Source organism: Bubalus bubalis, chromosome 11 (genome assembly GCF_019923935.1).
Source record: "Bubalus bubalis isolate 160015118507 breed Murrah chromosome 11, NDDB_SH_1, whole genome shotgun sequence".
NCBI classification, from domain to species: Eukaryota; Metazoa; Chordata; class Mammalia; order Artiodactyla; family Bovidae; genus Bubalus; species Bubalus bubalis.
The window spans coordinates 82,729,382-82,744,205 of NC_059167.1; the positions used below are offsets into that span (position 1 = coordinate 82,729,382).

The 14,824-nt window shown below is 37.1% G+C and overlaps 1 protein-coding gene across 4 annotated transcripts in view; it reads right to left on the bottom strand.

Moving 5' to 3' along the window:
* The window catches only part of REC114 (REC114 meiotic recombination protein), a 189,711-nt gene that overhangs the window by 97,053 nt on the left and 77,834 nt on the right, over nucleotides 1-14,824 (bottom strand). Inside the window, exon 1 of one of the 4 annotated variants that reach the window (XM_044925352.2) lies at nucleotides 3,227-3,449. The exons of the other annotated variants lie outside the window; for them this stretch is intronic. Within the exon in view, the coding sequence (XP_044781287.1) occupies nucleotides 3,227-3,256 (30 nt within the window). The 5' untranslated portion in view covers nucleotides 3,257-3,449. Of the gene's footprint in view, nucleotides 1-3,226; nucleotides 3,450-14,824 lie in introns of those variants that run through there. 4 annotated transcript variants of the gene reach the window in all.

A 14,824-nucleotide genomic window follows, 5' to 3' on the forward strand; every position in this document is an offset into this window, starting at 1 on the left:
CAGGACTGAGTGACTGAACTGAACTTCTAAATAACCCATGGGTAAATAAGAAATTAAGAGAGAAATTAGGAAGTATTTTGAACTGAATGTAATTCACCATGTTAATAAACTAAAAAAGAAAAATCATAGGATCACTGCTCAATAAATGAAAGAATATGCAAAAGACATTTGACAATATTCAGTATCCATTCCCGAGTTAAAAAAAAAAAAAATCAGCAAACCAGGAATAGAAGGAATTTCCTCAAGTTGATGAAGGGCATTTATGAAAAAACTACATCATGCTTAACAGTGAAAGACTAAAAGCTTTTTGTCTAAGATAAGGGACAAGAATATCACCACTTCTATTTGACACTGTACTGGAAGTTCTAACCACTGAAATTAGGCAAGAAAAAGAAATAAAAAGCACTCAGACTAGAAAGAAAGATGAAAAACTGTCTTAATTATCTTAATTCACAGATAACAAGATCATTTATATAGAAAATCCAATTTACTTCCCTAGAACTAACAAATGAATTTTAGAACAACTGCAGGATACAAGATCAATAAATGAAAACTAAAAATATACAAACTAGTAAAGAACAACTGGAATCTGGGATTTTAAAAACATCAAAATTTACAACAGCATGAAAAATATGAACTAGTTAGGTATTAATATAAACATGACAAAAGGTGTAAAAGATCTACAAGCTAAAAACTGACAGAAATTTAATATACAGTAAATATATGGAGACAGACACTTTGTTCACAGGTAGGAAAATTTAATATTGTTAAATGCTGTCAAATGCTGACATAGGCAGAATAATAATCCCCACCCAAAGCTTCCTGACATTATCCCTGGAATCTATAAATATCTTATCTTACATGGCAAAGGGGAGTTTGCAGATGTGATTAAGTTAAGGATCTAGAGACAATAAAGTATTCTGGATTTTCCAGATGGGCTCAATGGAATCCTAACGGTCCCTATAAGGGAAAGGAGGAGGCAGAAGTGTCAAGAGTAAGAGAAGGAAACCTGACCACTAGCTTTGAAGATGGAAGGGTAGTAGAAGGCAAGGAACTCAGGTGGCCTCTAGAAGCTACAACAGAGAAGAAATAGTCTCCCCTAAAGCCTCCAGAAAGTAATTAGCCTCCAATTAAAATAAATAAATTTATATTAAAAAAAAAAAGAAAGAAATGCGGCCCTGCTGACACCGTAATTTTAGCCTTTTAAGACCTGTTTTAGACTTCTGACCTCCAGAACTATAAGCAAAGTGTAAGCAAACTAAGTTTGGGTTGTTTTTTTTTTTTTTTAAAGTCACTAAGTCTGTGGCGATTTGTTATAGCAATAATAAAATTTTAAATTCTTTTGAAGAAATTAACATGCTGATTCTAGTATTCATGTGGAAACCCAAGGGTCCAAAGAAAAGGCCATAAACCAAGTGTTTAGGTCAGTCAGTTAACATTAACAACATACCCACTATGTATTGCTCTCTCTTATAAGTGTTTGGGAAAGGAAAAAAAACATAGAAAGGAATGTCCTTGACCGCTTCATTGATTCATTTCCTCATTCAACAAATATTTACTGAGCACCTAACTGATGCTCAGAAGCATTTTTTTAGATGGGCTACATCACTGAACAAAACATTAGCTGCTCTCATGGATCTAATGCAGGATGAGATGCAAGACAAGGTACAGACAACAGTAAACAATAAATCAGTAGCATACCAAGAGCGGGATGGTGAGAGCAGTCAACCCCGGTGCAGGCAATAAGGGAATGCTTTGTTGAGAATTTATAAACAATAGCTGAACTCACTAAAAAGCAGCTGCTCTTTATTACCACCCAGTGCTAGCAATTCTAATCAATGTCACTGATGAAATACCCTTCCCCGAAAAAAATCTTTTGTTGATCTAAGTTCTAAACAACTGCTGAGTTTAAATAATATATACTGCTGAGTTTAACCCTAAGATTCAAATTTTCAGATTTTTATTATTTATTCTTTAATAAACTTTGTTTCCTACATAGACATTCATCTGGAAAACTCCCAATTATAAAGTTGGCACCCATATATGCAGACTTAACCACATATATCTGCTTCAAGAGACGCTCACAAGCCTTTGACATACTTCAAGCTTGCTGCAAAGTTCTTGTCTCAAACCCTTTCTTAGGATGCACTTCATTTCAACCCTGTGATACAACATTCTTCTACATTTAAATCATAGATTCAAACCAAACAATGCCAGCACAGGGATTATAAAGACTAGGAAACAGAACTCGAGTTACTAGAAAGCTGTCATTTCATGGAACCGACTCTTTGGTATTTATATTTGTGTTTAAAATTTTAAAACAACCAAAGTGCAAGCAACAAGATGGAATGTTTTTGTTTGGCAAGTGCAAATTTTAGTTCACACTCAAAATATTTTACTAAATTTGAATAATACTTTTAATATTAAAATACTGTTCTTTTAAAACTGTTAAATGTTTCCAAACTATATAACAAAAAGAGAATAAAACATATCAGCAATTTTATCATTAGCTGCCTAAATTGTACCTGTGGAGATTTTCAGTTTTACTTTTTAAAATCACTTCTCAAAGAAATTAATTACATAAAATATCAGCCTCTAACCAAAGAAGCAAAGTTCAAACATTTAGCTGTTCAATAGATATAAAAACAACTGGCTAAGCATTTGTGCTTTTTTTTCCTGCCTTATACTATAGTGTGCATTTCCTTTTCCTTAGTTATCTTACTGCCATGCTTATAATAATGAATCTCAATCAAATAATTTTTGCTGTTTGCATAATAATAAATTTATTTACGAAATTTTTGTGAAAATAATTTCATCATTTAGGAAAGTGTTAAAAATTATCCACTTTGGGCTTCAGATGTTCTAGACACACCACTGAACATAATAAGTAAATTATCTGGTATATAAGAAAGCGCTAGGCACTAGAGAATAAACAAAGCAGGGTATGAGGTGGGGGGTTGTAAAGACAGGGCATGGATGTTACAATATAAATAGGGTAGTCAATGTGGGCATCACTGAGGTGAGGCTTGAGCAAAGACTTGAGGTTTCTGGGGATTCCACAGGTACTATTTTTCATACAATTTGCAATATTTCATCTGAAAGATATTTAGAGTATGCTGAGCTTAAAAATGTCTAATCTAAGACTTCTAAGAGGTTCAAGAAAAAATATAATTTGATTGCATTCCTGCAGTCTTCTCTTCCCAAACCCAACCCAAACACCAATTACCTTTCCTTGAGCAGTTATTAGAATCAGCATCCAAGTGGGCTATAAGGGTGGGCTGAGGTCTCAGAATCCAGACGAAAGGAGCTGGTGTGTTTTCCCCCTCGTTGAGAATGTAGACCCAGGCCTAAGCAAGCAGCCAGAGGGCAAAGGCAGGAATGCCCCGGTTCTTGGGAGACAGCTTAACCCATAGACATTGGTTGATTACGCCAGGAAGATTAGCTTGTGTATTCTGAAATTCCAAGTGCTCTCCCAGCCTCTAAGGAGTCATAGTGGAGCTGGGCAACTTACTCAGCTGAGTCCTTTGTACTCCTCTACAGAAGACCTAGAAGGTGAGACTCATGCACTTTCCAACACTTAACATTTAAGGTATATTGGGCTTGAGCCCCAAAGGTAAGAAGAGGCATAAGTTAAGGAAAATAACAACATATCAAATAGGCTAAAGAGACAAAGAACAAATAGAAAACACAGAACACGTGGCTCCTAGCAGTTAAAAAAAAAACCCACAGGAGATCAACAACTTGAGCCAAAAAATAATTATTATTATAAATAACATTTAATGAGCCCTGGAGCTAAAAACATGCTTTACAAATATAAAAATTCAGTAGCTTAACTGAAGAACTGGATGGACACTGGTGAGACCAAATTAATGGTCTGAACGATCAAGTAGGAGAAATTTTCAGAAACACAGAGCACAACTACAAAGAGGAAAAAATCACATGGACAAGATAATGTGGACTAAAGACTCAGCCATAGGAGAACAAATCTTAAAAACAGGAGCTAAAGTGGAAGAAGAGAAACAGATGGAGTAAATGCAATGATAGCAGAACAATTACCTACTTCTGTTTCATTGACTATGCTACAGCCTTTGACTGTGTGGATCACAACAAACTGTGGAAGATTCTGAAAGAGATGGGAATACCAGACCACCTGACCTGCCTCCTGAGAAATGTGTATGCAGGTCAAGAAGCACCAGAACTGGACATGGAACAACAGACTGGTTCCAAATTGGGAAAGCAGTACATCAGGGCTGTATACTGTCACCCTGCTTATTTAACTTATATGCAGAGTACATCATGAGAAACGCTGGGCTGGAGGAAGCACAAGCTGAAAACAAGATTGCAGGGAGAAATATCAATAACCAGAGATACAAAGATGGCACCACCCTTATGGCAGAAAGCGAAGAGGAACTAAACAGCCTCTTGATAAAAGTGAGAGGAGAGCGAAAAAGCTGGCTTAAAACTCAACATTGAGAAAACGAAGATCATGGCATCTGGTTCCATCACTTCATAGCAAATAGATGGGGAAACAACGGAAACAGTAACAGACTATTTTCTTGGGCTCCAAAATCACTGCAGATGGTGACTGCAGCCATGAAATTAAAAGACACTTGCTCCTTGAAAGAAAAGCCATGACCAACCTAGATAGCAATATTAAAAAGCAGAGACATTACTTTGCTGACAAAGGTCTTATAGTCAAAGCTATGGTTTTTCCAGTAGTCAGGTATGGATGTGACATTTGAACCATAAAGAAGGTTGAATGCCCAAGAATTCATGCCTTTGAACTGTGGTGTTGGAGAAGACTCTTGAGAGTCCCTTGGACAGTAAGGAGATCAAACCAGTCAATCCTGAAGAAAATCAACCCTGAATATTCATTGGAAAGACTGATGCTGAAGCTCCAATACTCTGGCCACCTGATGTGAAGAGCCAATTCATTAGAAAAGACCCTGATGCTGGGAAAGACTGAAGGCAGGAGGAGAAGGGGACAACAGAGGACGAGATGGTTGGATGGCCTCACTGACTTAATGGACATGAGTTTGAGCAAGCTCCAGGAAATGGCGAAGGACAGGGAAGCCTAGTGTGCTGCAGTCCATGGGGTCGCAAAGAGTGGACATGACTGAGAGACTGAACAACACAAAAGACATTGTGCTGCAACAGCTGCAACTCCAGAGGCATCACACGCTTCCAATAGGTAGTGCCTACCGCTAGTCTAGCCATAAAACCCCCAACAAAAAAACTGAATCTGAATTTTATCAAGCCTCTGGATTCAGCTATCAATTCACAAGAAATACAGAGAACTAAGGATCACATTAATTGCACTCCAGAGATGCAGTCACAAAATCATAAAGTCAGAAACTCTTCAGAACTCTTCAGTTTCTTCAACAAATAAATTACAAGGAAGGAAGAGGGGTAGATAGGAGAAACATAGGGAAGAGACCGCAAAGATTAAAACAGATACTAATCAATCACCATGTATGGTCCTGTTTAAAAGAATTATTAAACTTATGAGACTATTAGAAATTTGAGCACTGACTATTTGATAATATCAAGGAACTGTTTTTTTTTTTTTTTTAGAGTAAAAAATGGTATTATTATTGTGGGGTTTTTTAAGTTTCTATCTTTTAGAGATACAAACTAAAATATTTGATGAAATGGTAAGATGGCTGAGATGTGCTTCAAAACAACATAATGGGGACTTCCCTGGTGGTGCAGTGGCTAAGACTTTGTGTTCCCAGTGTAGAGGGCCCAGGTTCCATCTCTGGTCAGGGAACTAGATCCCATATGCTGCAACTAACACCAGGTACAGTCAAATAAATAAGTAAATATTAAAAAAAAATAACTTGATGGACATGGAAAGAATATCAATGAAGCCAGATTGACCATGAGTTGGTAACTATTGAAGCTGTTAATACGGACGTGTGAGTCTACTATACTCTTCTATCTACCTTTATTAAAGAAATTCAAGCATAATCAGAAGTTTTACCTAAGGATTTTTTGTTGATTAAGCAGAAGGGTAAGAAAAGCATTCAGCTTACATGTAGTAGGGTACTACATGAAGTACCCTAACCCATCCGAGAAATTCCAAATATTATAATGCCTAATACAATCCAGGAATCTGAGAAAAAATTTACTTATTTAAGGCTCTTGGGAAATATTTTTAATGGGTGATAATTTAGCATTTTGCTGGAATGTTCACATTAGCACAACAGAAAATTTTTTAAAAAGCTATTTTTAATGACAAAGTCTTCACAGAAAAAGATCATTTTAGGGTGTCAGAACATCACATTCATATCTTCTCTTTCTAGTGGCTTAAGATTTAGGTCATCAAAACAGTATTATGGTACAGGCAAAAAAAAAAAAAAAAAAAAAAACCCAACCCCAGACACATAAACCAATGGGACACAATAGAGAACCCAGAAATAAACCCATTTATATACAAATCAACTAATATTTGACAAGGGAGCCAAGAATACTCAATGGAGAAAAGACAGTCTCTTCAATAAATGATACTGGGAAAATTGGATACTCACATGTAAAATAATGAAACTAGACCCCTATCTTACATCACTCACAAATTTAACTCAAAATGAGTTAAAGACTTCAATGTAAGACCTGATACCATAAAACTTCTAGAAGAAAACAATGGGGAAAAGCTCCTTGACATTGGTCTCAGCAATGATTTTTTTTTTGGATATTAAAAAAAGCACAAGCAACAAAAGCAAAAATAAACAACTGAAACTACATCAAACCAACAAACTTCTGTACATCAAAAAATGACCAACAAAATGAAAAGACAAGCTCTAGATGAAAGTATTTGCATACCACCTATCTTACATGGGGTTAATATTAAAAAATATACAAGGAGTTCATACCAATCAATAGCATAAAAGCAACTAATCCAATTTCAAAATGGGAAAAGGACCTGAAAAGACATTTTTCTAAAGAACTAGTTCAAGTCCAACAGATACAGGTGCTCAACATCACTAACCATCAGAGAAATAAAATCTAAACCACAATAAGGTATCACCTCCCATTTGTCAGAATGGCTATTAATACTATCAAAAAGACAAAGAGGTGATGAGTGCTGGTAGCATGTAGAGAAAGGGAACCCTTGTGCGCTGCTGGTGGGAGTGTAAACTGGGGCAGCCACCATGGAAAACGGTATTGAGCTTCCTGAAAAAAAAGTTAAAAGTAGAACTACCACGTGGTCTAGCAATTCCATTTCTGCGTGGAATACATCATAAAGAAACAAAATCATTATTTCAAAGAGGTATCTACCCCCAGGTTCACTGCAGCATTCTTTGTTTAAGTGTCCACCAACAGATGAATGGATAAAAAAAATATGGTGTGGACACACACACACACAGTAGAACACTATTAGGCCATTAAAAAAAAGGAAACAAATCCTTCCATTTGTGACAACATGAATGAACCCTGACAGTATTATGCTAAGTGAAATGAGTCAGAGAAAGACAAATACTAGATGATATCACAGTGGAATTCAAAAAGAAAAAAACAAATTCACAGCAACAGGACAGACTGGTGAAAAAAAAAGAGGGTGGTGAGCAACATGGGTAGGGGTGGTCAAAAGGTACAAACTTCCAGTTACATGATAAACAAGTTCTGGAGATGTACAACATCATGACTACAGCTAGCAATACTGTTTTGTGTATTTGAAAGTTGCTGACAGATTTTAAAAGTTCTCATCACAAGGGAAAAACGTGTAACTATGTGAGGTGATGGAGGTTAACTAAACTTACTGTGGCAATCATTTCACAATATATACATATATCAAATCATCATTTTGTACATCTTAAGTTTATACACTATTAAATGTCAATTATATCGCAATAAAAACTGGGGAAAGAAAGATTTACATCAACTTGACCTCTGGCTATGCAGCATTTTGCCATCAACACAGCAGCACACACTGAGATACAGAGCGTGCCTATCACAAGCAGGCTTTTCAGGCACAGCTTGTACTAATATATTGGTGAAGTGATCAGAGAGTCTTCTATTTCAAATTCATGTATTTGTGCAAGAATGTACTATAGGACTAATCTAAAACTAGCAAAAAGATTAAAAGAAATTTATGAAAATATAGAAAAGTACTTCAAATGTACTTAAATTATATTTACATGAAAGGCTAGCATTACCTGTCAGATGGGACAAACTAAATTATGAACTTGAGTTTCTTCCTGCTTTTAAGACCCCTTAGAAAGTGTCACAGCTCTACACACTGGCCCAAACTGCTGATTTATGCATCATAAAGTATGGAAATGTGTGAAATTGTTAAGCAGACTATTAGTTGCCTCCTTACTCTTGGAAGCTAAAGACCCTCATAAATTATTTCAACAAACTTGTAGGGTATATTATGCTAATAAAAGTGGTCCTGCTACACACCCATTACCAAACTGTAAAATTCAGTATTTTGCTTTTGATGTTTCACAGACATGCAAAGTGTTAACAATAACAAACACACACACACACAATTATTAAGAGCATAACACCCAAACCAAAAAAATATACCTGGGGAATTTGTTTTTTCTTTAGAATCTAAAAATATGATCTCATGCATCAGAGCAAGAGATGTGATTCCCCTTCTTTTTACCACATATATGCAATAAAATTAACGATTGTAACATTTTCAAGTGCTTTTAAACCTAGCTATTGAAGTTAACTTGTTCACCTTGATTACTAGCCATAAGTGGAATATATTTACTCAAAATACCTACCTTCCAACAGAGGAATAAGATCTTTATGTCCTGATTACTAATCAAGGTCCCTCTGGTTATTGATTTTTCTATAAAACACAGTTATAGGACATTTGTCCAATACATTTAGAAATGCTTGAAAATCTCCCAAACTAATAAATACTATAAAAACCACCAATTATACAGGAAGTAGGGTTTCCCAGGAGGCGCTACTGGTAAAGAACCTGCCTGCGCTAGCGGTAGAGAGACGCAGGTCCCATCCCTGGGTTGGAAGATCCTCTGGAGGAGGGAATGGCAATCCATTCCAGTATTCTTGCCTGGAGAACCCCACAGACAGGTGGGCTATGGTCCATAAGGTGGCAAAGAGCTGGATACGACCGAAGCGACTTTAGCAGCAGCATACTAGAAAGTAGTATCTCCCACTGGCACACCTACCCTAGGTCTCTGCACCTGCCTTGCTATCTTCATAGTCACTATCTTCTATTTATTCCCTAACAAGGTTCATTCACACCTCTAACAGTTCCAATATCCAAACTGTTTTTCTCAATTTGAGTTAAAGAAACACTTTATTTCTCAGATGCCATATTGTCATTTTTAGGTAAGAAGCACCCTATATTCCAAATAAGCAGGTACTTGAGCTTAACTGGCTAGCTTCCAATGGCAATGCCTTAATCATCTCTAACAGATCCCTGAACAGTATCCGGCACACAGCAGGCAGGGAACAAACCCTAAACACAAATGAATTTTTATTTTCTCGGACCTCATTTTAAACTATAACTTCTGAAACTTCTTCAATCACTAAACTGAAAAACATTCTTCAAAATATTTGTCTAGATAAACTCTACCTTAAATCATGTTTGCAAACAAGCCACAGCCTCTATGTAAACTATGTCTGTTACACAAAAAATTAACTTTTTATTTTTTAAGGAGAATAGAGTTGGAAATATGTATTAATAATCTGGTACTTTGGAACAAGTGATGATTTTGTCAAAAGGAAAAAAAAATGTTAGAACATCTGTTAGAAGATCCTTCCACAAAAGCCTAAGCAATCTACAATGTATGTGACATACAATTCAATTAAACAACCACAATTATAAAAATTATTTCTGTATCAGTCAGATGTAGGCTAGATTGTGCTGTAGAAATTAACAACTCCCCAAAGAAAAGGCTTTCTTTCTCACTCACACTACCCATGCATCCTTCTCCTCCCTGTCTTCCCGCCCTACCTCACACTGCCTATCATTCTCACTAGAGGACTTCCCCTGACAGGGCAGCCAATTCTTGCCATTCTGTAGCAAAGAGAAAGAAGATGAGGAATCATCCATAGGCACCTTCTGCTCATCTGCTCACCTTTCACTGGTCAAAACCAGTCACATGACACACAACTTCAAAGAGCCCGGGGATATGCAATCTTAGTATAATCTGGTGAACAACACTAATGACTACTACTTTTTAAAAAGGCACTATCTGGAATAGAAAGATTTAGGATCAAATCCTTGTTTTGCAACTTACAAGTACACTTACTTCCTCATCTATAAAATACAAACAATAATAACTACCTTTTAGGGTCATCAGAAGATTAAATGATACAATGCAAGATCAGATATTTACCAGGATATCTGACCTTGATTCATTGATTCAATAAATATTTGGGAGGTGTCTGCCAATCACCTTTCTAGGTACTGACATACAGTAATTATGTACTAAATTAAGTTTTTTTGCTTGTTGTTGCTGTTATTAGAAATGCTTTTTGAGTTCCAACCAGGAATAAGTTGTCATTTCTTAGCTGAGACTTCCAGTTGTTTTCCAATAACCATTTTCTTCCTTATACGCTGAGAGAGCCCCTGATTTTCAGCTGGACACATGATCTCATGGAATTCAGACTACATATGCCAGCTGTTCATATAGTTAAGACAACCACAGGTCTAAGTTCTGGCTACAGCCGAAAGTGTCATGCGGCAACTAACCAGAAACTTCCTTATGGGACAGCAGGTATGAACCCTTTGTCTACTTCCTCATCCCTTCCTCCACCAGGCCATATAGAATATCAGTTCTATTGTGGACTATGAGACCACAGCCATGCATGGCAGAGAACAAAATAGAAGGATTCTCATTTCCTGACACTGTGGAGTATCATACCAGCCCTGTGCTGTTACGTAAATAATAAACTTTCATTTTATTTAATCCATTGTTATTTTTCATTTTCTGTTATTCACAGCCAATCTTAATACTAATTAATAAAACATAATCTGTCAACTTTTTAAAAAAGCAACCTACATGAAAGAATAATAATTCTTGATGACCCCTCTACATCTTCATAAAAGGAGGTACCACTGGAGGAAGCAGCAGTGTACAGCAGAATGGCTTAAAGAAGACAAGAGTTGTAGAAGCAGTTCTCCACTCCTTTGTAAACCTTTGGCAAGCTATTTAACCTGGCCCAGCTCAGCTTCTTGTGTATAAAAGGGTAATAAGATTTAAATAGAGATCTTAAATGTGAGAATTAGTGGGAAGAGGTTTATGAAATTACTACATAAATTATAAATCATTAAACAATATCAGTATTACTTTATCACCTATTCCCTCTCCCTCACCTTTCCTTCAGAAGTGGGGCATGAAGACAGACTGCAGTACAGAAGAATCACTTAGAGAGCCATCCTCAGAGATTTTGATTCATTAGGCCTAGTGCAGGAACCGTGAATCTGCATCTTCAACCAGCACCTCAAGGGACTGGTGAAAACAGTCTGCCCACTGCACCTTGAGAAACACCACTTCAGTGACCAGACCCTACTCGTAATCCTGTACTCACGTGATGAAACACAAAGGATAGTTCCATAGCTTCTCTAGTGCCCAAGTAAATAATCCAGTAATTTTTGTTGAATTGATGAAGTGAACTGGAAAATGACAAAATGGGCTGAATCGAATGACCCACTATGGACGTGCAGTTCTGGTCAAACTAATGTATGTAACAGGGACCATCTGCCTTCCTGCCTGAAACAACTACAAAGCTGCACGAATTAGAGGAAACAACAGTTTTTAAGACACTGGATATCAAGTAATAAAGGACATGATTCCTGAGAAATAACAGAAAAAAGGAAGTGAGTCTTACCATTGACCTAGAATACTTCTTGGAGAAAGTTACCAGGCCAAACTACAAGACGGAGCACAGGCAGAGCCTTGCTAGCTGTCCCTAAGTGGAGGGGACGGAGTCTCAAGTCCAGGAATGTCAGGGTGAGTCTGCGAGCTGGGATTCCGGAGAGTAGAATGCCACACCAAGAGAGACCCCACCTCAAATCTTCAGCATATACACGTGTGGGAGCAGATGCCCAGAGCCTGGGCAAAGAACCACCTGAAAGCACTTCAGGAACAATCCTGAGTGCTCACACAGAGCAGGGAATAGGATCTGTTCTTATCAGCCAGAGACAGAAACCTCACAATGTAAGGGCATTGGGTAGAGCATGTATGTTGAAGAGTTTCGCCTCAGGAGGGGAAAAAAAAAAAGACCTCCAGATCAAATGCTGCTCTGGTCACACCTGACAAAGCTCAAAAGCAAGACTTGAAAGGATCACACTGCTTCCAAATAACTTATCCCAGCAAAAAGCTCAAGAGTATTTATAGGAATCCAAAAATATCCTGCACCCAATAGGACAAAATTCACATCAGGCATCCAATCAAAAATGACCAGGTAGGCAAAGAAGAACTACTACTTCACTGTTTTCAAAAATAATTTTCTTGGGGTTTTACTGAATCTTAAATTTTCCTTAAAAAAAAAGTTACAATCATTTTTATCATTTTTCACCCTGTGTGTTAATCTCAAAATTCCTCATTTATATTACTGAACTGCTAGTTCCCATATGAAATATTAACAGTTCTAAGACAAACGGCATAGTGGTTAAAGGGACTCATTTTAGAGGCATGAAAACCAGGGTATGAATTCTCTCTGAAGTTCTCTGTGTTCCTGGGAAGTCACTGAACCTCTCTGAATTTTAGTTCCCTTATCTATAAAATGGTACAATAATATTTGCTTCATAGGACTGCTGCAAGAAATATACCAAAATAAACAATAAATAGTAGCTATCACATCATAGTAGAAATATCTTCCCAGGTGGATCAGTCGGTAAAGAATCTGCCTGCAATGCAGGAGACCACCAGCAATGCAGGAGATCCAGGTTCGATCCTGGGCCAGGAAGATACTCTAGAAAAGGAAATGGCAACCCACTCTGGTATTCTTGCCTAAAAAATTCCATGGACAGAGGAACCAGGCAGGCTACAGTCCATGGGGTTACAAGAGTCAGGTGCAACTGAACAACTACATCATCATATCATAACTATCACACTATCTTAAGAAAAGTAAGCCAACACACAGGCAAATATTTACTGAGCACCCATCATATGCTAGGTCATATGTAGGCACATGAAATACAAAGAAAAAAGGATACTGTTAAGAGGACCCAAAGTATATCTCATGTTGAATCTGCATTTAAAAGTTCATTTTAAGTACAAACTTCATTTTCTATTTCTTAACTTCTAAGTAGGGCAATTATTTTAAGTTCCTTCTATAAAAACTAAAGGATTTTTCCCCCTTTTGAAAGGGAAAAAATAAGACGGTGTCAGGTTCAACCAATTAGGGCATGTCTGAGAAATCCTTGGAGTGTGGAAAATGTGGTATAACTTTAATTTAAAAGCAACTTGCAATTAACATCACCTTTCAAAATTATTCTCAAATTAGTAGACTAAATTACATTCAACCATAAAATACATAAAAAGGACCAATCTGTTATTATTTATGATAATTCTTTCAGAAAGGCTGGGCTAACAGATGTAAGGAATTAAAATCAAGTTCAAGATTATTTCATTTGCTCATTCCACTTAAATGACAGATGGTTTAAATATTAACCCTATTAATAAAACATTTGCATATTCATTATTAATCTTATTGCCTTACCTCATAACCCCACAAATTCATTTTTATTAATTTTACTATAGGGTTGCCATTTCATTCAAGGTCTTCTAAACTCTTGTTCTGCAAAGTATGGTCCTTGAAACAACAGCCCGTATCACCTGGAAGTTTGTTAGAACTACAGAATTTCACCGCCCACACCAGACCTACTAAGTCAGGATTTACAAAATGATGGATATCACACTAACATCTGAGTAGCACAGTTCTAAACTGTTGATTTTTAAAATATTTACTGATTTAACTGCACTGGGTCTTAGTTGTGGCATGCAGAACCTTCGATCTTTGGCATGTGAACTCTTAGTTGCGGCATGTGAGAGCTAGTTCTCTGACCGTGGATTGAACCTGGGCTCCCTGCCTTGGGAGCATGGAGACTTAGCCACTGGTCCGCCAAGTAAGTCTCTAAATTGTTGATTTTTTGCACACTTTTTTTGCAGTATTACAAAAAGTTTATTTGCGCTCTTGCACTGTTGGTGGGAATGTAAATTGATACAGCCACTATGGAAGACAGTATAGAGATTCCTTAGAAAACTAGGAATAAAACCACCATTTGACCCAGCAATCCTACTCCTAGGCATATACCCTGAGGAAACCAGGATTGAAAAAGACACATGTGTTCCACTGTTCACTGCAGCACTGTTTACAATAGCTAGAACACAGAAGCAACCTAAAGGCCCATCGACAGATGAATGGATAAAGAAGCTGTGGTACATATTCAGAACGGAATATTACTCAGCCATAAAAAGGAATGCATTTGAGTCAGTTCTGATGAGGTGGATGCACCTAGAACCTATCATACAGAGTGAAGTGAGTCAGAAAGAGAAAGATAAATATCATATTCTAATGCACATATATGGAATCTAGAAAAACGGTACTGAAGAATTTATTTACAGGGCAGCAATGGAGAAACAGAGAATAGACTTATGGACATGGGGAGAGGGGAGGAGAGGGTGAGATGTATGGAAAGAATAACATGGAAACTTACATTACCATATGAAAACAGATAGCCAACAGGAATTTGCTGTATGGCTCAGGAAAGTCAAACAGGGTCTCTGAATCAACCTAGAGGGGTGGGATGGGGAGGGAGATGGGAGGGAGGTTCAAAAGGGAGGGGATGTATGTATATCTATGGCTGATTCATGTTGAGGTTTGACAG